This window comes from Tachyglossus aculeatus, chromosome 3 (genome assembly GCF_015852505.1).
Source record: "Tachyglossus aculeatus isolate mTacAcu1 chromosome 3, mTacAcu1.pri, whole genome shotgun sequence".
Taxonomy (NCBI): domain Eukaryota; kingdom Metazoa; phylum Chordata; class Mammalia; order Monotremata; family Tachyglossidae; genus Tachyglossus; species Tachyglossus aculeatus.
In genome coordinates, this window is record NC_052068.1 from 34,786,850 (window position 1) to 34,813,414 (window position 26,565).

The window sequence follows — 26,565 nt, forward strand, 5'->3', positions numbered from 1 at the left end:
GAATGCTTCCCAAGCACTTAGTACAGTCTACACACAGAAAGTGCTCAGTAGATATGACTGAATGAATAAGAGGAGAACCAGGAGAGGACGGAGTCTGTGAAACCAAGGTTGGATAGCGTGCTGAGGAGAAGGGGGTGATCCACAGTGTCGAAGGCAGCTGAGAGGTCGAAGAGGATTAGGACAGAGTAGAAGCCAATGGATTTGGCAAGAAGGAGGTCATTGGTGACCTTTGAGAGGGCAGTTTCGGTGGCGTGTAGGGGACGGAAGCCAGATTGGAGGGGATCTAGGAGAGAGTTGGCATTGAGGAATTCGAGCAGCGAGTGTAGACGACTCATTCTAGGAGTTTGGAAAGGAATGGTAGGAGGGACATAGGGTGATAACTGGAAGGGACAGTGGGGTCAAGAGAGGGTTTTTTTAGGATGGGGGAGACATGGACATGTTTGAAGGCAGAGGGGAAGGAACCAGTGGAGAGGGAGCGGTTGAAGATGGAAGTTAAGGAGGGGATGAGGGAAGAGGGGAGAGTTTTCATGAGATGAGAGGGAATGGGGTCCAAAGCACAGGTAGGTGGAGTAGCACTTGAGAGGAGGGAGGAGATCTCATCTGAAGATACTGCCGGGAAGGATGGGACAGTAGCAGAGAGGGTTGAGAGCAGGGGGGATGGAGAAGCGGGAGGGGAGACATTGGAGAGCTCAGACCTGATGGAGCACTATATTAAGTGCTCACTAGAGGCTGATATATCTTTTTAGAACAGTCTTTCACTCAGGTTTTTTTTCCCATCTGAATGGGGATCAAATACCTACTTTTCCTAATAGTTGGAATGTGACTCCCTATGAGAGACAGAGAATGTTTCTGATCTGATGATCTACTGCAATGTTTTGCCCACTGCTTATAACAGAGTGTTTAATAAATACAAATGCCAACTATGACTGATCAAACTGTTGGTTGAGAACCCAGGATTAGAGCCACACAGCTCTTTTTGCTACTGTAATCTGTTCACAGTTTGGTTTGTTTCAGCAGACTCACAATCTACTAAAAGCACAAGAATAAGAGCCAGCATTTGCTCATTTGTTTGCAAACTCCAACATCGATATGATTAATCAATTGTATTTACTGAGTGCTTACTGTGTGCAGAGCACTGTCCTAAACACTTGGGAGAGTACAATATAACAGAGTTGGTAGTCACATTCCTTGCCCACAACAAGCTTTTGTATTTATGATCTTGAGAAGCAGCTTGGCTCAGTGGAAAGAGCCCGGGCTTTGGAGTCAGAGGTCATGGGTTCAAACCCCAGCTCCGCCAATTGTCAGCTGTGTGACTTTGGGCAAGTCACTTAACTTCTCTGGGCCTCAGTTACCTCATCTGTAAAATGGGGATTAAGACTGTGAGCCCCCCTTGGGACAACCCAATCACGCTGTAACCTCCCCAGTGCTTAGAACAGTGCTTTGCACATAGTAAGTGCTTAATAAATGCCATCTTTATTTTTATTATTGTTATTATTATGATGGTATACACCATCTGTCTTGCTCCTTACCCGTGTAAGTGAGACCCTAGCCAAAGTTTTCCTGGAACACTGCTTAAGAACATCCTGAATAATAATAATTATGGTACTTGTTAAGTGCTTACTATTTGCCAACCACTTTATCCATTCAATCGTATTTATTGAACACTTACTGTGTGTGGAGCACTTTACTAAGTGCTTGGAGAGTACAATTCAGCAACAGAGACAATCCCTGACCAACAGTGGGTTCACAGTTTAGAAGGGGGGAGACAGACATCAAAACAAATAAACAGGCATCAATAGCATCAATATCCATAAATAGAATTACAGATATACATACAACATTAATAAAGCAAATAGAATAATAAATATGTACATATATACGCAAGTGCTGTGGGGCGGGGAGGGGGGTAGAGCAGAGGAAGTGAGTCGGGGTGATGGACTGTGAGCCCACTGTTGAGTAGGGACCGACTGTATATGTTGACAACTTGTACTTCCCAAGCACTTAGTACAGTGCTCTGCACATAGTAAGCACTCAATAAACATGATTGATTGATGGGGAGAAGAAACAGACGAAAAATGCTAAGCACTGGGTTAGGCAATCAGGTTGGACACAGTCCCTATCCTGCATGGGGCTCACAGTCTAACTAGGAAGGAGTAAGAATTAATCCCCATTTTAAAGTTGAGGTAACAAGCACAGAGCAGTGAAGTGACTTGTCTATGGCCACACAGCAGAAATGTGGCAGAACTAGGATTAGATCCCAGGTCCTTCTGACTCCCAGCCCCATGCTCTTTCCACTAAGCCATGCTGCTGAGGTGGTCTTTTCTGTGTGTCACATATGGGGGAAATGCAAGAAACAGCAGCAGCAAGCTATTTTTCAATGTTACAAATATATCCGATACCATCTGTAGACCTGTGCTATGGCAACTAGTTAAAAGATTTGGTTGCCCTAAAAGGTTCAACAGGATACTCAGATTAGTGCATGATGCTAGAGCTGGGCGCCTCAGAAGGTGGAGGGGCTTTGTCATCTCCGACCCCTTTCGCCAATGAGATAAAGCAGGGTTGTACCCCGGGAAGCGCTGTTCGATCTGTTCCTGTACTTCCCAAGCGCTTAGTACAGTGCTCTGCACACAGTGAGCGCTCAATAAATATGATTGATTGATTGATTCTCGGAAGACATACTTGAGGGCACAACAAAGAATCTGGAAGCTAGTGCCAAAATACCCACTATTAAGTAGGGACTGTCTCTATATGTTGCCAACTTGTACTTCCCAAGCGCTTAGTACAGTGCTCTGCACACAGTAAGCGCTCAATAAATACGACTGATTGAAAATACGATTCTGATCATCTGGGACATTCTTTTCGGTTCAGTAGGTTGCTAGTTGCAGGCTGGTATGTAAACTCGCCCTTCTTTAGACTAATCTCCCAGACATAAAGAAGGTTGGACACTCCTACAATTTCCCTCCCTTATAATAGCACCTATCATATAATAATATAATAATAATAATAATAATAATAATCATATAATAATAATGGTGATATTTGTTAAGCACTTACTATGAGCCAAGCACTCTACTAAGAGCTGGGGTGGATACAAGCAAATAGGATTGGACACAGTCCCTGTCCCACGTGGGGCTCACAGTCTCAATCCCCATTTTACAGATGAAGCAACTGAGGCACAGAGAAGTGACAAGTGGAAGAGCAGGGATTAGAATCTATGACCTTCTGACTCCCAGGTTCATGCTATGTCTACTAGAGAAGCAGCGTGTCTCAGTGGAAAGAGTCAGAGGTCATGGGTTCAAATCCCAGCTCCTCCAGTTGCCAGCTGTGTGACTTTGGGCAAGTCACTTCACTTCTCTGGGCCTCAGTTACCTCATCTGTAAAATGGGGATTCAGACTGTGAGCCCCACGTGGGACAAGCTGATCACCTTGTAACATCCCCAGCGCTTAGAACAGTGCTTTGCACATAGTAAGTGCTTAATAAATGCCATCATTATCATTATTATTATTATTACTAGACCACGGCATATAGTGAGCCCATTGTTGGAGTAGGGATTGTCTCTGTTGCCAAACTGTACTTTCCAAGTGCTTAGTACAGTGTTCTGCACACAGTAAGCACTCAATAAATACAATTGAATGAATGAATGAATACAGCACCTTGGCTGAAAGGAACACGTGGGGAAAATGAATGAGAAGATGAAACCTCAACAGCTGCTTCCTGGGGAGCTGAAATGGGGTAACCTAAAACAGGGTGGATGAAATGCTTTAAGGAAGTAATGAAGCAAAATCTACATCTATTTCGGGGAGAACAGATAGTTGGAGAGGCAGCAGCAGAAGGGAGAAGTAGCATGGCCTAGTGGATAGAGATCATAGGCCTGAGGCTCAGAAGGAACTGGGTTCTAATCCTGCTCTGCCACTTGTCTGCTGTGTGATCTTGGGCAAGCTATTTCGCTTCTCATGGTCTCAGTTACCTCACCTGTAAAATGGGGATTAAGATTGTGAGCCCCAGATGGGACAAGGACAGTGTCCAACTTAACTTGTTTCTACTCCAGCGCTTAGTACAGTGTCTGGAACCTGGTAAGTGCTTAACAAATACTTCTAGACTGTGAGCCCACTGTTGGGTAGGGACTGTCTCTATATGCTGCAAACTTGTTCATTCATTCAATTGTATTTATTGAGCACTTACTGTGTGCAGAGCACTGTACTAAGTGCTTGGGAAGTACAAGCTGGCAACATACAGAGATGGTCCCTACCCAACAGTGGGCTCACAGTCTAGAAGGGGGAGACAGAGAACAAAACATAGTAAAAAAAAAATAAATAAATAAATAGAATAAATGTACAAATAAAATAAATAAATAGAGTAATAAATACATACACTTCCCAAGCGCTTAGTACAGTGCTCTGCACACAGTAAGCACTCAATAAATACGATTGAATGAATGAATGAATGAATGAAAGTACCATGAAAAAAAAGAGAGAGAGCCTGGTTTACCATCAGCAGAAATGAAGCACCTGACTTGGAACAGATGGTTTGTGAAGACTGTGACACCAAGAAGGAAAAATGAAAACACATCCAGGCATTAGGGGTAGAAAAAGCAAGCGTCCTATAAAGGGCAGTCTTGATATATACCCCATGAGGCTAGGATTATCAAGCTCGCATTGATTTTGCCAAGGATAATTATTCACATGCATGCACACACACTTTCACAAACGCAGATACAAACATGAACACATCATTACCTTCCAAAGTGATATCTTGCTGCTCTTAGCACTTAGTACAGTGCTCTGCAAACAGTAAGTGCTTAATAAAGGCAACTACTTCTGACCACAGGCTAGCAATGGCATATGTTATAAAGGGGCAAGTGTGGCCTCACTATGTCAATTCACCAATGGTATTTATTGAGCACAATGGTATTTATTGAGTGCTTACTGGATTCAGAGCACTGGACTCCGTGCCTGAGAGAGTACAATATGACAGACACATTCCTGCCCACAGTGAGCTCCTGGGGAATATCTAGCCCCACCTCTGTCCATTGGGTTCAAAGATGACACAATGGAAAATAAGATTTTTTATTGGTGTGTCCAGGTTTGACTGCCAAGACCAATGTGACACCGATACAGATGATACACAGATACAAATGATGTGCATGTAAAGATTGCCCCTTGCCTCAGAATTCCATTTCAAATATTGTTTATATGTATGTGCATACATATCTAGTTATTATAAAAGCACCAAGATTTTCCCCAATTTGCTTTCTGACTTCCCCTTTAACAATGAATGCTTTTTAACAGTGGTGGGACCCATACCCCATGACTTCAGTGAGTAGTGTGAGGCTTAAATGGAATTCCCTCCCCAGTAAATAAAGCTGGAGACTGGTATTTTGGGTTCTGGAGACTGGTATTTTGGGTTCCTGCCTGCTGGAAGGTTGAGCGGAGATAATAATAATAATAATAATGGCATTTATTAAGCGCTTACTATGTGCAGAGCACTGTTCTAAGTGCTGGGGAGTTTACAAGGTGATCAGGTTGTCCCACATGGGGCTCACCGTCTTCATCCCCATTTTACAGATGAGGGAATGAGCCCAGAGAAGTGAAGTGACTTACCCAAAGTCACACAGTTGACAAGTGGTGGAGCTGGGATTTGAACCCATGACCTCTGACTCCAAAGCCCGTGCTTTTTCCACTGAGCCACACTGCTTCTCTAAGATCACCCAAGATCACTGGAGATCACCCAAGGAGAATATAACAGGTGGATCCGATCCAGTCTGATTCGCAAAATGGTAAATGATTCGCTCCTAGGTTTCTGGGTCTCTGTAATTGGGAGGTGGATGTTTTCCAGCTGCTTAGACCAGGGATCCCTAGGAGGAAGGCTCCTCTGAAGAGCTTCATTTCCATACCTGATGGGATGCGAGAAGATGTCCCCAGGCGACCGGCTCTGCTCTATTTCCAGATGTGTTGGGTCTGGAGAAGTGTGGAGAAACCATTGAGTTTTAGGGGAGTCTGAAAACTGGGGTTTGTTAAGGCAGAAGAGATTTGGAGCTAGGTTAGCTATCACGGCTCATCCCGAGGTGTCCCTTCGAGGCAGCCCTAGCTCCCTTAGCATGCTAGGAAATTAGGCTCACACACGGGCCCATTCCACAAGTGGAACACACTGTCACCTTTAAGCCTTCCTAAAGAACCATCCCATCCATTTGCAAAGAAATCACATGAGTGGCTGGGTTTCAGGGAGCTGAGCGTCCCCAAAATGGTGGCACCTACCCCCTCCTCACACAAGTCATTGCAAGAGAGCAGCAGGATGTTATCTCTTTGGAAGCGTGCATTTGAAAGACTGAGAAGCATGGACTAGGGGAAAGAGAAAGGGCCTGGAAGCCAGAGGATCTGGGTTCTAATCCTGGATCTGCCAACTTCTTGCTGGGTGACCTTGGGCAAGTCATTTCATTTCTCTGGGTCTCAGTTTCCTCATCTGTAAAATGCGGACTAACTAGCTGTTCTCCCTCCTACGTAGACTGTGAGCCCATGAGAAGCAGTGTGGCTCAGTGGAAAGAGCCCGGACTTTGGAGTCTGAGGTCATGGGTTCAAATCCCGGCTCTGCCAATTGTCAGCTGTGTGACTTTGGGCAAGTCACTTAACTTCTCTGGGCCTCAGTTACCTCATCTGTAAAATGGGGATTAAGACTGTGAGCCCCCTGTGGGACAACCTGATCACCTTGTAACCTCCCCAGAGCTTAGAACAGTGCTTTGCACATAGTAAGCGCTTAATAAATGCCAGTATTATTATTATTATCATTATTATTATCATTATTATTATTATTATTATTATGTGGGACAGGGCCTGTGTCTGAACTGATGAATTTGTATCTACCCCAGCACTTAGAACAGTGGTAAACACATAGAAGTTGCTTATTTAGGCCTTCCCAGACTGAGCCCCCTCCTTCCTCTCCCCTTCCTCCCCCTCCCCATTCCCCCGCCTTACCTCCTTCCTCTCCCCACAACACCTCTATATGTGTATATATGTTTGTACGCATCTATTACTCTATTTTATTTGTACATATTTATTCTATTTATTTTATTTTGTTAACATGTTTTGTGTCGTTGTCTGTCTCCCCCTTCTAGACTGTGAGCCCGCTGTTGCGTAGGGACCGTCTCTATATGTTGCCAACTTGTACTTCCCAAGTGCTTTGTACAGTGCTCTGCACACAGTAAGCACTCAATAAATACGATTGAATGAATGAAAGTACAATAATCATGATGATAATAATAGGGCCCTGACCATTCTGCTGGCCATGAGGTCAGCCCGAAGGGAAATGTCAGCATGAGGATCCAAGTTATAGTGGTTTGCCTTTGCCAATCTTCAAGTCAGTTTCTGAGGTTGTTCGAGCTACTGGCCCCCTCATTCATTCATTCATTCAGTCGTATTTATTGAGTGCTTACTATGTGCAGAGAACTGTACTAAGCGCTTGGGAAGTACAAGTCGGCAAATTATAGAGACGGTCCCTACCCAATTCCTGATTTACCCTATTGTAATGAGACTACCAGAGGCATAAGTAAGGCCATCTGCATTTTTTTTCCCTCCTCGGTACCTGCTGACCTTTTCTGATTGGGTATGGACAATGCTAAGTAGCTTCTGTCATAATATGGACCCTGGAGAACTATAAAGGATCACAAAAACCCAGTTTGGGGCAGCAAAGAGTTAAACTCTGAACCGCAACATTCTCCTTCCTGACCCCCCGCTTCTCTCTCTCAAGGCCTGTGGTGATTCCAAAGACAGAAAGAATCAAGCAAATTAACCGGTAAATTTCTAGCGTGACTCTACCACGAAAAGTATCGATTAGTAGATGAGGGACTCCACTTTATAAACTTAATCAAGCTGAGCATTTGATATGCAGCCATTGTTCTGTCGAGGAGAAGCCAAAGCTGCAGATCTATAAAAAAAAAAAAAATCAAATTGGCAGGGACTGGGGGATTTGGAAAACCTAACATGATTTTTTCATGAGGACCGAAAGGACAATGCATTACAGGGATAGATGAGGCACAGAGAAATCAGGAGTTGAGATTTAAAGGGATAGGACATCTGTGTTCAGCCATCTTTTCAGGGCTTAAAGTGGTTGGACTTCTGTGCAACTTTGATTTTCTAGGAAAAGCTTACACCCTTGAGAGTTCATCAAAATAGCGGTACAGAAGTTCAGAGGTTATTTCTGACAGGATAGAAGGCTCTTGGAGAAAAAACTGTAACTTATGCAGCACAACAGTAAGTGCTCAATAAATATGATCGAATGAATGAATAAATGAATGTCTCTTCATCATCATCAATCATATTTATTGAGCACTTACTATGTGCAGAGCACTGTATCTGTATTGAATACAGAGCACTGTATTCATGTGAGTATCTGCTCGAATGGAGAGCACTAAGGGAAGCAAATGTAAATGCCCATTGGGAACCACAGCAAATGCCCACTGAGAACCACATATGTTCACCAAAAGGGAGAGAAAGGAGTTGGCCCAGGAAGAAATAGTGAAACAAGTGCTTCTTTAGTAATACGTGGCTCAGTGGGAAGAGCCCGGGTTTTGGAGTCAGAGGTCATGGGTTCAAATCCCGGCTCCGCCACTTGTCAGCTTTGTGACTTTGGGCAAGTCACTTAACTTCTCTGGGCCTCAGTTACCTCATCTGTAAGATGGGGATTAAGACTGTGAGCCCCCCGTGGGACAACCTGATCACCTGGTAACATCCCCAGCACTTAGAACAGTGCTTTGCACATAGTAAGTGCTTAATAAATGCAATTATTATTATTATTAATACTACCATGATTACTATTAATTAGGGAAGCAGAGTGGCCCAGTTGAAAAAGCACAGCCCTGGAAGTCAGAGGCCCTGGGTTCCAATTCTGACTCCACCACTTGTCTGCTGTGTGACACTGGGCAAGTCACTTAACTTCTCTGTGCCTCAGGTCCCTCATCTGCAAATGGGGATCCAATACCCGTTCGACCTTCTACTCAGATTGTGAGCCCCATGTGGGGCCTGATTATCTTCTGCGGTGCTTGACAAATAGCAAGTACTTAACAAATACCACAATTAGTATTATTATATCAGCAATAATAATAATAATTATGGTACTTATTAAGTGCTTACTCCTTGCCAGGCACTCTACTAAGTGCTGGGGTAGATACAAGATGATCAGATTGAACACAATTCCTGTCCTAAATGGGGTTCACAGTCTGGGAGGGAGGTAAAGTATTTTACAGCATTTTTCCTCCCTTACTGCCATCATCTTCTACCTTTCACTGGCCAGTCCTTAGCCTCTTCTGCCTTCGAACCTGCTGAAATCTTTTCTCTTCTGCCTTCAAACCTACTGAAATCTTTTCTATATTGAAAGAACTTTCTCTGGATCCCACTCTAGCTGTCATCTCTCCTCCCTCCTTCTTTTCCTACCTGGGCTGTCGAATGGTTGTGTACACCAGTTGGCTTCATTTCTGCTCCACCAGTTCTTTTTTAGACCCCCCTCAGGCCCTTCCCTCCTCCTAGATGTCACTCTCCAAGGTTGACAATAACCTCCTTGTAGTCAAATTCAAGTGGACACTCTCTCAGTCACCTTTGACCTCTCGGCCTTTCAGTCTGAGGAAACACTCTCACCTGGTTTTGTTGAGTTGGTACTCAGTTCTCTCTGACAGCTCCATCTCAGTCTGATTTTTTGGCTCTCCTTTATCTCTTATCCCCTCAATCTCTTCTGGGTGCACAATCTTGAATTATCTCTTGCCTTCAGAACTGAAGAGCAGCATGGCCAAGTGGAAAGAGCGCAAGTCCTGGGAATCAGAGGACCTGGGTTCTATTTCTGGATCTGCCACTTGCCAGCTGTGTGAGCTTGTGTGATCTGAAAATGGGGGTTCAATATCTGTTCTCCTTCCTACTTAAACTGTAGGCCTCAGGTATGACAGGGGATGTTTGACCTGATTAATTGTTTCTGCCCCAGTGCTTAGAACAGTGTTTGACACATAGTAAGTGCTTACAAATATAATAATGATAATAATAGTAAAAATCAATGGTATTTACTGAGCACTTACTGTGTACAGAGCACTGAACTAAACGCTTGGGAGAGTACAATAATAATGTGTCTAAAGTAGAATTTCTCAACTTCCCTCCTAAACAGCTTCCCCATGTCTGTGAACATTTCCGTCTTTCCTCTCCCAGAAGGTCACAACCTTAGTTTCGTCTTTAATTTTTATAACCCTCACAGTTAGACATTATCTCCTCACATTTTCTTGGATCTTCCCCTTCATTTCCACTCAACTGGTTCGAGCTCCCATCACCTCCTGAATTGATTACTGCATCAATTTCGTCACCGGTATTTTTACCTACAGCTCATTCATTCGATCGTATTTATTGAGTGCTTACTGTGTGCAGAGCACTGTACTAAGCACTCGGGAGATTATAATATAACAAAAAAACAGATACATTCCCACCCATAACAAACTCACAATCTCTCCCTTCTGGTCTGTACTATACTGACCTACTCACTGGACCTTGAGTTGGTGATGATGGTATTTGTTAAGCGCTTACTATGTGCCAAGCTGTCTCGCCACCAGCCCTTTGCTCACATCCTCCTCCTAGTCCCCCTTTTTTAATGGCATTTGTTAAGAGCTTACTACGTGCCCGCAACTGTACTAAGCTCTGGGTAGATTCAAGCTAATCAGGTTGGACATTTTCCATGTCCCAAGTAGAGCTCACAGCCTTAATCCTCACTTTACAGAGGAGATAATTGACACCCAGAAAAGTTAAGTGACTTGCCCAAGGTTACCCAGCAGACAAGTGGTGGATGATTCAATATTTGGGCTCCCTCCAACTAGACTTTGAGCCCCATGTAGGGCAGGGACTGTGTCCAACCTGTTTATCTTTTATCTACTCCAACACTTAGTAAAGTGCTTGGCACGTAGTAAGTGCTTAATAAGTACTACAATTATTATTATTATTGTTATTATTCATATATCATACCTCCATTCTCTTTTCTTCCCTTACAGAAAATAATTTTGAGTCTGGTCACTCACTTAAGCTGTTAGCTCCTTGAAAGCATGGCGTGCCTCTACTTTATTCTCTCAAATAACTTAGTATAATGCCCTGCACCCTGTAGGTGCTCAGTACATATCTTTGGGTAGTTTGATTTATTCTCTTTTACACCATGCATTGCTTCACCTGGTCTTTCATCCTAGGTGTTCAGCATCATTTGGGGATAAATTCTTGCTGACCTGAAGACAGCAGAAAGGAAGAATCCATGCAGTGTCAGTTGGATTGGGTGATCATTTCCAAATTGATCACCTTCTGGATAAGGAGACTTTCTAATCATGGTATTTGTTAAAGATTCACTACCTGCCAAGCACTGTGCTAAGTGCTAGGGTAGATGCAAGATCATCAGGTCTCACATGGAGCTCCCAGTGTAAGTAGGAGGGAGAACAAGTACTGAATCCCCATTTAGCAGATGAGGGGACTAAGGCACGAAGAATAGTAATAATAATAATAATTGTGGTGTTTGTTACTCTGTGCAAAGCCCTGTACTAAGCACTGGGGTAAATACAAGATCATCAGGTCCCACAAGGGGCTTACAATTTAAGTAAGAGGGCAGGTGGGTATTTTTGTTTTAAAGGTATTCATTAAGTGCTTACTACGTGTCAGGCACTATACTAAGCAATGAGATAGACATAAACTAATCAGGTTGGACACAGTCCCCATCCCATGTGGGGCTCACAGTCTTAATTCCCATTTTATAGATGAGGTAACTGAGGCACAGAGAAGTGAAGTGACTTGTCCAAGGTGACACACAGCAGACAAGTGGCAGAGCTGGGATTAGAACCCAGGTTCTTCTTACTCCCAGGCCTCTGCTCTGGCCACTAGTCCACATACTATCCTGCAGTAGTCATCCCAGAAGACTTGTTGGAAGAGGTGGATTCTGAGAGGACAGTGAACGTAGGGAGAGCTGTGGTCTGTCAGATGTTTTTTTAATAGCATTTATTAAGCGCTTACTATGTGCAACACACGGTTCTAAGTTCTGGGAAGGTTACAAGGTGATCAGGTTGTCCCACGTGGGGCTCACAGTCTTAATCCCCATTTTACAGATGAGGGAACTGAGGCACAGAGAAGTTAAGTGACTTGCCCAAACTCACACAGCTGACAATTGGCAGAGCTGGGATTTGAACCCATGACCTCTGACTCCAAAGCCCGGGCTCTTTCCACTAGGCCATGCTGCTTCTCTTGAAGAGAAGCAGTGGAAAGAGGAAGAGGAAAGTCTAATAATAATAATGATGATGGCATTTATTTAGCGCTTACTATGTGCAAAGCACTGTTCTAAGCGCTGGGGAGGTTACAAGGTGATCAGGTTGTCCCACGGGAGCCCCACAGTCTTAATCCCCATTTTACAGATGAGAGAACTGAGGCCCAGAGAAGTTAAGTGACTTGCCCAAAGTCACACAGCTGACATTTGGCGGAGCTGGGATTTGAACCCATGATCTCTGACTCCAAAGCCCGGGCTCTTTCTATTAGGCCACACTGCTTCTCTTGAAGAGAAGCAGAGGAAAGAAGAAGAGGAGAGTCTAAATTGGAGGTACAGCAGGAACAAAGGGATGAAAGCAGGCTAGTCGAGAATGAAGTGCAATTAGAAGGTGAGCCCTCTGTTGGGTAGGGACCGTCTCTATATGTTGCCAATGTGTACTTCCCAAGCGCTTCGTACAGTGCTCTGCACACAGTAAGCGCTCAATAAATACGAATGAATGAATGAATGAACGAAAAGGTTAGTTTGGGACAAGAAGTAGATTCCATGGATGTCAGGGGGTGTGGAGATGGAGACTGTCCTCATGCCTGTTCCCACCTGGGAAATGTGGATGAATGACCTAGTGGATAGAGCATGGGCCTGAAAATCAGGTCATGGGTTCTAATCCTAGCTCTGACACTTGTCTGCTGTGTGGCCTTGGGCAAGTCACTTCACTTCTCTGTGCCTCAGTTACCTCATGTAAGATGAGGATTAAGACTGTGAGCGCCATGTGGGACAGGGACTGTGTTCAACCTGATTTGCTTGTATCCACCCCAGGACTTAGTACAGTGCCTGGCAGATAGTAAACGCTTAACAAATACCACTGTTATTATTATTATTACCCAAAACTCTCCTGAAACTTCAAGCCTCCTTCTTTAGAGAAAGTGGGTTCAGTGGAGAGCTCAGATCTGGGAATCATCTCCATCTCTGCCATTAGCTTGCTGTGTCACCTCAGGGAAGTCACTCAACCTCTCTGATCCTCCGTTTCCTCATCTGGAACATGGAGACTATAATATCTATCTCTCCCCATCCCTCAAATCTATGGTGAGAACAGAAATGGAAGTAGTAATGTGAATGAGCTATGGAGAGTAAAAAGTTCTGCACATTCAAAGCATCATTATTATTAGGGTCTGGTCATCATTACTACACAGATAAGGGACCTGTGACCCAAATAAATGAAATAAAACCAACCCAAGATCACCTGGTACGTAAGTGGTGGAGCGAGGATTAGCACTAATAAGAGAGAAGGGAAGACACCAAGTCCAGAATTCCTTTGAACCCTGGTTGCTTTCCTCCTCATCAGATAATTACCCTGTCCACTGGCTCCTTTTCCCTCTGAGGATGGTTTCTTTGGATTGAATGTCCAAAACCTCAGCTTACTCTCTCCAGAGACAGTTACCAAGATGGTAAGCTAGAAGCCCAGCATGTCCAGGAGATAGAGAGGAGGCCTGAGAGTCAGAAGGAGCTGGGTTCTAACTCCAGCTCTACCACACATCTGCTGTGAGACCCTGGGTAAGTCATTGTTTTTGTTTGTGCCTCCATTACCCCTTCTGTAAAAGGGGGATAAAGACTGTGAACCCCATTTGGGACATGGGCTGTGTCCGACCTGGTTAGCTTGTATCTACCCACAGCACTTATTACAGTGCCTGGCACAAAACAAGTACCATTAAAAAAAATGCCCCAGTGACAGGGGATGAAACAACAGTAATGCTTCAAGGCAGAAACATGCATTCATTTGCAGAGAGAATGATGAGAGAATGTTATTTCCATGAGTCCCAGTGATGCAAAAAGATCAGAAATTTCTGTTTACTAGAGTCAACAAATATGAACCCTGTTCTTATTACGTGTGAATTTCCCGTTTAAACTGCTGTCCCATGTGAGAACAAATTAGTAAATCTTAAGAGCATTGAAAATGAGGGATTTTCATCTAAGATCCCTCAATCAATCAGTGGTATTTAGTGAGTTCATATCAAGTGCAGAGCATTGTCCTAAAGCCTTGGGAATGTACACTACAATAGAAGTTGGTAGATGTGATCCCTGCCAACAAGGAGCAGCAGGCTCTGTTGGATAGAGCATGGGCCTGGAAGCCAGAAGGACCTGGGTTCTAATTCTGAGTCTGCCACTTTTCTGCTGTGTGACCTTGGGCAAGTCACTTCACTTCTCTGTGCCTCATTTACCTGATCCATAAAATGGGGATTAAGGCTGAGAGCCTCAAGTGGAACATGGCCTATGTCCAACCTGAGTCACTTGCTTAGTACAGAGTCTGGCATAGTAAGCGCTTAAATGCCATAAAAAAAGAGCTTACAGTCTGTGAGAATTTTAATGACACTTCATTGATTCATTCATTCAGTTGTATTTATTGAGTGCTTACTGTGTGCAGAGCACCGTACTAAGTGCTTGGGAGAGTACACTATAACAATACACAGACATATTCCTTGCTAGCACCCACACTGTCACAGTTCTGAATTATAAGACCCCTGAAACCTTTCCAGGTTTTCCCCACTGTGGATTTAAAAAAATCCTGGAACTAGATTTCCAAGAGTTCCCTTTGATATTGCTTTCACGTTTGCATCATGTTAACTGCAGTGGTAAGCAGCCCTTTGAAACAGTTGTTTCTATTCAAGTCTCTAATTACCGCAAATCTGCCTTCTCTTTCCCCAGCCCCTCTTTTTGAGGCTTATTTTTTTTTTTAGTGGTATTTGTTAAGGGGTATGTGCCAGCCCCTGTACTAAGTTCTAGGATGTATACAAGTTGATCAAGTTGGAAGCAGTCCCTGTCCCACATAAGGCTCACGGTATTAATCCCCATTTTATAGATGAGGTAACTAAGGCCCAGAGAAGTGAAGTGACTTGCCCTAGGTCACTCAGCAGACTATAATAATAATAGTAATAATAATAGTAGTAATAATGGCATTTGTTAAGCACTTACTATGAGCCAGGCACTGTATTAAGCTCTGGGATGGGTACAAGCAAATTGGGTTGGACACAGTCTCTTTGCCACATAGAGCTCAGTCTTAAACCCTATTTTACAGAGGAGGTAATTGAGGCACAGAAAAGTGAAATAATTGCTCAAAGTCACACGGCAGATAAGTGGCGGGGCCGGGATTAGGAGTCAGAGCACCTGGGTTCCTCTGATTCCCAGCCCATGCCCTTTTCACTAGGCCACACTTAACTTCAAACCAGAACATGAAACCTTCATACTTCATCAAGTCAGCATCAGCAGTTTTAAATGCAGATCAGAGACATTTCCGAGCTGTCAGTGCAGATCAAATAGTGACTTTTGAAAGCAAACCCATGTTCTTTATTGCAGCTAGTGTGAATTAACCACTTAGATGTGCTTGGCCTGTGCAGACACCATGTGGTGATTTTTAAAGAACATCTAAGGAAGGCAAATGTTGAGTTAAAGGCCCACCTCCTTTCCCCAGGCAACTACTGTTTGAACTTGAGCATGATGGATAGCTGTTGGCACAAAATATTAAGCAGAAGCAAAGTGGGGTGGGTGGAGAAGGTTCCAAATTTCATCACGCATTAAGCTAGGAAGGCTGTTGCAATAACCACATCCAGTAAGTGGTTTGGGTTTGGGAAAGGAATACAAAAGCAGCTGCAATGGAGCCAGCCAGGATGAGGAATGGGTGATGAAAATTCACTTTCAGTCAGTCAGCGTTTAGAAAAGATCACCTCATAGATTCAGAGTTCTCGGAAGGAAAGAAGGAAAAAGAAGGAGAAATGAAGAGGATGCTTCAAGGTCGGGGGAAAATTGGAGCCTCCACTGTCTGGGCAATCCCAAGATCCTCTCGAGGAAGATGAAACAAAGGTCTTAAGAAACAGTGGGCCCAGTGGTTAGAGCACGGGCTTGGGAGTCAAGGGATCTGAGTTCTAATTCCACCTCTGCCATTTGTCTGCTGTGTGACTTTGAGCAGGTCAATTCTCTGAACCTCAGTTATCACATCTGTAAAATGGGGATTAAGACTGTGAGCCCCACGTGGGACAGGGACTGTGTCCAACCTGATTATCATGTATCTACCCCAGCTCTTAGTACAGTGCTTGTCACATAGTAGGTGCTCAAATGCCATTTAAAAAAAGGCACTGTGGGAAATTTCCAAGTAGAGACATAGTATTAAGGGCTTTTATCTTATGGTATTTAAGTAACCATAACAACAATAACGGAAGAACCGTGAGCAAGGTTACGGATTATGGCAGAAGACGGGATGCTCTGGAGAAAATATATCCATAGAGTTGCTATGAATCGGAAACGACTCGCTGGCACTTGATAATACTAATTTAAGTGCTTATTAAGTATCAGGCACTGTTCTAAGCTCTGGAGTAGATAAAAGGTAATTAGGTTGGACAATGTTCCTGTCCCACATGGGGCTCACAGTCTTAATGCCTTTATCCCCATTTTACTGAGGCACACAGAAGTTAAGCGTGAAGTTAAGAAGTTAAGTGGCTTTCTTTGGAGAATGCAGTCGGCTCTATTTTTGATCTACTGTAGCTTCTCCATTCTCCTTGGATGTGGAATCTAAAATGTGATACATGGAGAACAAAGTAAATGCTGGCTTATTGACAATGTTCTCATTTCTAGAGGATGAAAAATAGCAAGCGATTTTCAAATTATTAATAACCCTCCAATACGTGTTTGGAAGGGATGGAGAGCTGGAAGGAATAGAGATGGTTTAGGCCTTCTTATAGCTAAGAAAATTGAGGACTGAAAGAGGGAGGTGATAGTACACAGTGGGTAGAGTCAGAAATCAGACCCTATCCCAAATGCTAATTCTTAGATGAAGCTCCAGCTTTGAGTCAGCCTGGTTTTCCAGGCTCATCTTCAATTCACACAAATATTAGATCATTTTGGCAAATATCCAGACTATGCGGAGACTGCTCACAACAATATCTTCCTCAGCATAAGGTTTGATTTTTTTCAGTTGTAAGTGGATCTGAATGGGTGAGTCCGGAAACAGCTAGTGGAGGTACATTTGTTTTTCTGTTTCACTTTCAAGGGAGTGTGCTTCATAATAATAATAATAATAATAATAATAATCCTTAAGTACCTACTGTGGGCTGGGTACTGTTATGTTCCGGGGTGGATACAACCTAATTGGATTGGATACAGTCCCTGTCCCACATGGGGCTCACAGTCCCAATTTCCACTTTACATATGAGGTAACAGAGGCACAGAGTAGTGAAGTGATTTGTCTAAGGTCACAACACAGAGAAGTGGAGGAGCTGGGATTAGAACCCAGGTCCTTCTGCCTCCCAGGCGCATGCTCTGGCCACTAGGCCAAGCAGCTCCTAGGCCAAGAGTTTGAAAAACAGTACAGTACCTCTTAGAGCTTCTCTGTCTGGTGTTCAACCTCACTTCCTAGCATAAACCTGGGGTCATGGCAGATTTTTTTTATGATGTTTGTTAAGCACAGAGAAGTTGTGATGGCATACCTATCTACCTTACCTATCTTTCTAATGATATTGCTGTTCTGTCCTCCAAAAATCCACCAAACTAGCTCTCTTCCTCCTTTCAAAGCCCTACTGAGAGCTTACCTCCTCCAGGAGGCCTTCTCATACTGAGCCCCCTTTTTCCTCTCCTCCTCTCCATCCCCCCACTCTGCCTACCTCCTTTCCCTGTCCACAGCACTTGTATATATTTGTACAGATTTATTGCTCTATTCATTTTACTTGTACATATTCACTACTTTATTTTGTTAATAATGTGCATATAGCTATACTTCTATTTATTCTGACGATTTTGACATATGTCTACATGGGGTTTTTTTGTTGTCTGTCTCCTCCTTCTAGACTGTGAGTCCATTGTTGGGTAGGGACTGTCTCTATATGTTGCCAACTTGTACTTCCCAAGCTCTTAGTACAGTGCTCTGCACACAGTAAGCGCTCAATAAATGTGATTGAATGAATGAATGATCGATCCATTTGTGTGTTTTTTTAAATGAGTCTGACTTCCCTAGGGGCAATAGATAAGGTAACTGAGGCACAGAGAAGTTAAGTGACCTGCCCAAGGTTACACATCAGTCAAATGACCCAGGTCCTCTGATGCCCAGGCCCGTGCTCGTTTCATTAGGCCATGCTGTTTCTCTTTGCTTGTCAGCAAAGGGTGATCGGTTGTTACAGAAATAGCGAGTTGTGATACCTTGGCATTGTCATAAAGCTTGGACTAAGGCTAAGCCCCCCTCTGAGGATCACACCTGTAGAGTGTCCAGTCCTCTACCAGTCTCGACTACAGGAGGGAGAGTCAAGCACAGACCTACCCATTCCATTCATAGCTTGGTCAGTAGCTAGCGGGTGGAAGACAATCTGCTACAAGTCAAAACTCACCTGCGCTGGGCAGCAGTGACATGGGAGAGAGTCAAGGGCAGAGACTCAAGTTTACAGCGTGGAAGGAAGAAATGGTAAACCACTTCTGTACTTTTACCAAGAAAACTCTGTGGATTCACTATCAGAACGATTGAAGATGGAGGTGGGGCATTCTGGGAGAGATGTGTCCATGGAGTCGCTATGGTTCGGAAACGACTCGACGGCATAAGACAAGACAAACCCCTATGCAAACCAGGCATCTCCAAGTTGCTCCTCACACACAGTCTGCTGGGACTCATCACATGGTGACACATTTATAGGGTGATTTCATCTACAGGTTTTTTTATTTAACCCTCATCTTCCACTCACTTCCCTATCTCTGTAGATGACACCACTATCTTCCCTCTCTCACAAACCGCTGACCTTGGTATTATCCTCAACTCATCTTTTTCATTCAGCCCACACATTCAATCTGTCATAAAAAGTTGTGGATTCTAATAACTGCGGCTTTTGTTAATACTTAAAATGCGCCGAACACTGAACTAAGTGCTGGGGTAGATGTAAAATGATCAGTCTCACAGTCTAAGTAGGAGGGAGAACAGGTATTGAAGTCCCATTTTGCAGATGAGGGAACTGAGGCCCAGAGAAGTGAAGTGATTGCCCAAGGTCACACAGCAGGTAAGTAGCAGAGCTGGGATTAGAACCCAGGCCCCCTGACTCCCAGTCCTGTAGTCTTTCCTCTTGGCCATGATGTTGTGAAGGTTCTTCCTTTACAATGTCTCTAGAATCCATTCTTTCCTCTCCATCCAAACTGCCACCACTGGGACTCAAGCATTTTCTGCCTTGACTACTGCATCAGTCCCCTTGCTGACCTCTCTGCCTGTCTCTGTCTCTCCCGTATCCTGTCCTTACTTCATTCTGCTGCCCAGATTATTTTTCAGAAAAACAATTCAGTCTGTATCTCCCAACTCCTCAAATACCTCCAATGGTTGTCTACCTACCTCTGCAGCAGATAGAAACTCCTTACTGTTGGCTTTAAGGCACTCAATCAGCTCTTTCCCTCCTACCTTACACTACTGATCTTCTACTACAATCCAGGCTGCGCACTTAATTCCAACCTGCTCTGTGTACCTCAATCTTCTCTATTCCACTTCTGACCTCTTGTCCACATCCTCCTTCAGACCTGGAACTCCCTTCCCTCTTCATATCCGACAGCCCACCACTCTCCCCACCTTCAAAACCCTCCTAAAAATCACATCTCCTCCAAGATTCCTTGATTAAGCTCTCCACCTTCCCCTCTGTTTCTACTAAGCACTTTGATACCTCCAGCCCCACAACATTTACATACATATTCTCATACTCTACTATTTCCCCTTTCTATAAGACATTTTCATTCCTGTCTCCCCCCGTAAACTGTAGGCTCCTTGTGGACAATAATCTTGTCTTCCAACTCTATTTATATTTTTCTATGCAGTTAGTACAGTTCTCTGCATGCAGTAGTATGTTGTGAGGTGAAAACCTGGGAGATTCTCCTTCTCCTACTCTGTCAAATTTGCTTAATCAGTAAATACCAGTGATTGATTGAAATTCATGCCTCACTTTGAAAATCGATCAATCATTGGTTGTTATTAAGCAGTTACTGTATGCATAGCTCTTTACTAAGTGCTTGGGAGAGTACAATAAATATATTGTGCAGCCTTAAGGTCTTTACAGTGTAGCAGAGGAGACAGACCTTGAATTAAACTATACATAGTATAAAGATTTGTACATGAGTACGGGGGAGGTGGGGTGGTTAACTGCGGACTTGGGGTACAAACTCAACTCCATAGGTGAAGCAGCAGGGAGAGAAAATGGGATGTGGAGATGAGGGATTAGTCAGGGAAGGCTTCCAAGAGGATATGGTGAAAGTGTCCTTTTCGGTAGATCTGCTGCTCCAAATTTCCTTTCATTCATTCATTCATTCATTCATTCAATTGTATTTTCTGAGCGCTTACTGTGTGCAGAGCACTGTACTAAGCGCTTGGGAAGTACAAGTTGGCAACATATAGAGACGGTCCCTATCCAACAGTGGGCTCACAGTCTAGAAACCTTTCAGTGACCACTGCCGCTTCTGCATCCCTATCCCGCAGGATCTAGGGACATGAGCAGTGGACAGGAGGTGGACTTTGGATACCAGAATCAGAAAAGAGAGTAATATATTGTGGGATGAAAACCTGGGAGATTCTGCTTCTCCTAATCTGTCAGATTTGCTTAATCTGCAGGCAGGATGGTATCTCTGTGGGCTGGTAGGCCAACAGGTGGAAAGGTGTCTTCAGGGAGAGGAGCTATCTCTGCCTGCTAAAGAGTGACTGGGGGGGCAAGGAAAGTTTCTCTTTTGTGGCATCCAGATTTTTTTTTAACAGTTTTTGTTAAGCACTTACATTGTGCCAGACACTGTTCTAAGCTAATCACGTTGGATACAGCCCCTGTCCACATAGCGCTCATGGTCTTACTCCCCATTTTACAGGTGAGGGAACTGAGGCACAGAGAAGTAAGTGACTTGTCCAAGCTCACATGGCAGAAAAGTGGCAGAGCAGGGATTAGAATCCAGGTCCTTTTGACTTCCATATGTTGCTTTCCTGACCAGTAGGTCTGAGCTCCTGATTTAAACCCTTTCTAGACTGGATGTTCTTTGAGGCCAGGGACTTTGTCTTGTTCTTCCTTCAAAGCATCTAGTACAGTGCTCAGTCAGTGGGTTTTCAGTAAAAATGAATCAGTCACTGACTGGAAGCAACAGAATCAGTGTGGTTTAGTGGAAAGAGCACAGGCCTAGGTGTTAGAGGACCTGGGTTCTAATCCGGGCTCTTCCACTTTTCTGCTGTGTGAGCTTGGGCAAGTCACTTAACTTCTCTGTGCCTCAGTTACCTCATCTGTAAAATGGGGATGAAGACTGTGAACCCCACGAGGGACAACGTGATCACCTTGTATCCTCCCCAGCACTTAGAACAGTGCTTTGCACGTAGTAAGCACTTAACAAATGCCATTGTTATTATTATTATTCTCTGGGCCTCAGTTATCTCATCTGTAAAATGGGGATTAAGTCTGTGAATCCTGTGGGGGACAGGGACTGTGTCTAACCTGATTATGAAGCAGCATGGCTCAGTGGAAAAGAGCACAGGCTTTGGAGTCAGAGGTCATGGGTTCAAATCCTGGTTCTGCCAATTGTCAGCTGTGTGACTTTGGGCAAGTCACTTAACTTCTCTGTGCCTCAGTTACCTCATCCGTAAAATGAGGATTGACTGTGAGCCCCCCACGGGACAACCTGATCACCTTGTAGCCTCCCCAGCACTTAGAACAGTGCTTTGCACATAGTAAGCATTTAATAAATGCCATTATTATTATTAGTGTTTAGGGCAGCATGCTGAGAGTCCCATGGAGGCTGAGACAGCAGCAGCACCATCAAGGTAGCAGGGGATGCGGGAGAGGTGGCTGAGAGAATCAATCAGCCAGTTGAACTTACTGAGCACTTACTGTGTGCAGAGCACTGTACTATGCACATGGGAGAAGCAGCCGTGGCTCAGTGGAAAGAGCACAGGCTTTGGAGTCAGAGGTCATGGGTTCAAATCCCGAATCTGCCAATTGTCAGCTGTGTGACTTTGGGCGAGTCACTTCACTTCTCTGTGCCTCAGTTGCCTCATCTGTAAAATGGGGATTAAGATTGTGAGCCCCACGTGGGGCAACCTGATCACCTTGTAACCTCCCCAGCGCTTAGAACAGTGCTCTGCACATAGTAAGCGCTTAATAAATGCCATCATCATTATTATTATTATTATTATTATGATACAACAGAGTTGGTAGACGTAATCCCTGCCCACGAGGATCTTACAGTCTAGAAGTGGAGACTGACATTAAATGAATAAATAAGTGTTATGTAGCTGAGGGAAGGGTAGATAAAGAGTGCAAATCCAAGTGCAAGAGCCACATATAAGGAAGTGGGAGAAGAGGAATTGAGGGTTTAGTCGGAGAAGGCCCTTTGGAGGAGATGCCATTGAAGCAGCATAGCTCAGTGGAAAGAGCCTGGGCTTGGGAGTCAGAAGTCATGGGTTCTAATCCCAGCTCCGCCACTTGTCTGCTGTGTGACTTTGGGCAAGTCACTTCACTTCTCTGTGCCTCAGTTACCTCATCTATAAAATGAGGATGAAGACTGTGAGCCCCACCTGGGCCAACCTGATTACCTTGTATCTACCCCAGTGCTTAGAACAGTGCTTGGCACATAGTAAGCGCTTAACAAATACCAACATTATTATTATTATAAGGTGGGGAGACTGGTCTGTCAGATATGAAGGGAGTTCCAGGCCAGAGGCAGGATGCCGGGGAAGGGTCAGCGTCAAGATAGACGAGATCGACGTTCAGCCAGTAGGTTACCAGCGCAATTCTGTTGCTGCTCTATATTCCTGCTGCCATGCCCCTCTTGAAATATGCTCCCTAAGGATTCCTGGCTCAGGGAACTTTGTATCCCTGGGGCCAGATCAAGTCACATCAGACCCCGCCCAAACTGTTTTCCCATCCCCCAAAAGTGACAGGATAAGACTTGGGATTTCAGAGTCAGGGAATAGAAAAATAAATTCACTACCGTGACCTGAGTCAAATGGAAAAATCAAAAAATAGCCTACTGGCCTCAGCTGTCCCTTCTTCAGGTAACTCCCTATCAATCAATCCATCTATTAATGGTATTTATCCAGTGCTTATTGTGTGCAGAGCTCAGAGGGGGTATAATATAAAAGAGTAGGTACACGCACCCTTCCTACCTACAAGGATCGTACCGACCAAAGGGGAAGAGATGAAAGGGGAAGACAGAAATCAAAATAAATTACAGTGGGACATGAACAGAAGTGCTGTGGGGCTAGGTGAGGGATGGGAGAAGCAGCGTGGCTTAGTGGAAAGAGCCCGGGCTTGGGAGTCTGAGGTGGTGGGTTCTAATCCTGGCTCCACCGCTTGTCTGCTGTGTGACCTTGGGCAAGTCACTTAACTTCTTGGTACCTCAATTACCTCATCCGTAAAATGGGGATTACGACTGTAAGCCCCATGTGGGACAACCTGATTACCTTGCGTACCCCGGTGTTTAGAACAGGGCTTGGCACATACTATTCTATTTATTTTGTTAATGATGTGCATTTAGCTTTGATTCTATTTGTTCTGACGACTTGACATGACTTGACCTGTCCACATGTTTTGTTTTGTTGTCTGTCTCCCCTTTCTAGACTGTGAGCTCATTGTTGGGTAGGGATCATCTCTATATGTTGCCAACTTGTACTTCTCAAGCGCTTAGTTCGGTGCTCTGCACACAGTAAACGCTCAATAAATACGATAGAATGAATGAATGAATATCGAGCTTAACAAATGCCATCATTATTATTATTATTATTATTATTATCGAGGTGCCTTAGTTCGGGATTCTGTCATCCTCCCCTCCTCTGAAGGAGGTCAGCTCTGTACATCTGATGACACGCTCAGACCACATTCTCACCACAAGCGCTTAGTACAGTGCTCTGCACATAGTAAGCGCTCAATAAATACGATTGATGATGATTCTCCAATCAAAGTTGGCACCCAATTTTGCTTCTGTAGCTTTGCTCCTGTTCTTTTTAAGCACTGCATTTCTTAATTCACCAATCAATGGAAACACTTAGAGTCTGGCATGGATATCTGTCATATTTTTCCTCCCTTTCTATGATTCCTGAGGTTGGACCCTGCTCCTTATTGCCTGTTATTGACTTGTTCTCTCTTTTTGATCTCCCAGGGGATTATCTCAACTGTCCTAACTCTCGGTACGCAGAACGAAGGATTTATTCCCATCAATAAAAACCTCTGGTAAGTGCTTTTGAAACTACGCAGTAAGCTCATGTTAAAAAGGGTGAATATCACAAATGTTTGACAAGCAGGTGGACTTTCCCCCTTACCAGAAGCAATTCCAAGGCCATTAGCTTTGTGTTAGCCATGCAAATTTGCGCTGATCCAAGTCCTAAAAGAAATCAGGCATCATCACTTTGACCCCAATCAGAATGGGAGGAGCAGAGAAAACGTTTGCATGGCTGAAGAGTTCAAATTATTATTAATATTATTATTATTGTATTTGTTAAGGGCTTACTATGTGCCTGGGGAGGATACAAGATGATCAGGTTGTCCCACGGGAGGCTCACAGGCTTAACAAATACCATCATTATTATTATTATTATCTAGGGTGTTGCCAGGGGATGCTGCTGCCTTTTCAGCGGCTGGACTGTAAGCCCATTATATAGGGCAGGGAAAGTGTCTTTACTGTTACATTGTACTCTCCCAAGCGTTTAGTACAGTGCTATGCACACAGTAATTGTGTGCCCTCCTCCTCTCCCCCTCCCCGTCCCCCCGCCCAACCTCCTTCCCCTCCCCACAGCACCTGTATATATGTATATATTTTCACATATTTATTACTCTATTTTACTTGTACATATCTATTCTATTTATTTTATTTTGTTAATATGTTTGATTTTGTTCTCTGTCTCCCCCTTCTAGACTGTGAGCCTGTTGTTGGGTGGGGACAGTCTCTGTATGTTGCCAACTTGTACTTCCCAAGCGCTTAGTACAGTGCTCTGCACACAGTAAGCGCTCAATAAATACGATTGATTGAATGAATGAATGCCAATGTGCTGATCTAACCACCAGGGTAGATACGAGTTCAGCAGGTCGGACACAGTCCTTACCCACATGGTATTTCCCAAGAACTTAGTACAGTGTTCTGCACACAGTAAGCGCTCAATAAATACTAATGAATGAATGAATGAATGGGGCTCACAGTTTAAATAGTGGGGAATCCCCATTAGACAGATAAGGAAACTGAGGCACAGAGAAGTGAAGTGACTTGTCCAAGGTCACGCAACAGGTAGAGCCAAGATTAGAACCCAGGCCTTTTAACTCCCTGGCCACTCAGCTCCTCTCTGCCACGAGGTTTGATTGCGGTCATGGATTCCCCGTTAAAGGTGGTCGGGGCCATTGGGCCTGGCTTCACAGAGCTCAGCTCAAGCAAAACAGCAATTCCAGCAAGGAAGTTCAGACGCCTAGAATCTAGGTTATCCCAGAAGATGACGAGCGCAGGTCTGGAGTCAAAGGATCTGAGTTCTCATCCCAGCTCTGCCATTGGTGTGTTGTGTGATCTTGGGAAAGTCAAGAGTGACATAGACAAGCATCTCTATTTCTTAGTTTCCTCATCTGCAAAATGGGGATTCAATCCTATTCCTATTCAGACTGTGAGCCCTGTGTGGGACTGGGATAGTGTACAGCCTGATTACCCCACGTCCATCCCCGTGGTTAGATCAGCGCTTTGGCCCCCGGCTCTTACTGGGTTAGCCTTAGTGACACGTAGAGTCAAACCACACTATCAACCACCAAGGTTACTGTGGAAAATTTTTAACTTTTCAGCCCTCCTGAAATCACATCTCCTCCACTTTGGTTAGTCTTACCGACGTGCAAGGGAGTGACACAAACACACTCTCACTCACTCCACTCCACCAAGGGTCCCGTACCAGTATGCTGGCCAAGGGAGCCCGTTCTGCCGATCCCGTGGCAGAGGTTGGGAGAAGTTCCTGGCGACATGGACCACTGATGCTGCAAGCATCCTCGGCACGCCGTTTCCCCCGAACGCTGCTTCCTCTCTGTTTCCCAGTGCTGCTGCCTTTGAATGCTTCTTTGAGTGCTTTTCCTCTAATGCTCCTCCTCGAGTGCTGCTTCCTTCCTGAATGCTTCCTGCTTCTCCTACTTGCTCCTGCTTCTTCAGCTACTTGCCTCCTCACGATTCAAAATGACCGTCTTTCGTCTGCAGCAGGCATCGCAGCTGTGGCTGTACGTGGCGGGCATTGATTAGTCCAGGCCCATTACTGGGTAGAGCAAGGAGAGAAAGCAATACCTCCCTCCATGCTCTGCCCTCCACGGGCCGGCAACCATCTGTCCTCAAGTAGACCACAT

General features: G+C 44.4%; 1 protein-coding gene and 1 non-coding gene across 2 annotated transcripts in view; both read left to right on the forward strand.

Annotated features, from left to right (window-relative positions):
* LOC119925261 (heparan-alpha-glucosaminide N-acetyltransferase-like) overlaps positions 1-26,565 on the forward strand; it is a 149,864-nt gene that overhangs the window by 109,288 nt on the left and 14,011 nt on the right. Inside the window, exon 13 of the mRNA XM_038743363.1 lies at positions 24,368-24,438. Within this exon, the coding sequence (XP_038599291.1) occupies positions 24,368-24,438 (71 nt within the window). The remainder of the gene's footprint in view (positions 1-24,367; positions 24,439-26,565) is intronic.
* Positions 18,462-18,599, forward strand: LOC119926411. The gene has a single exon (XR_005450288.1). It is a non-coding gene; the product is annotated as a small nucleolar RNA SNORA7 (small nucleolar RNA).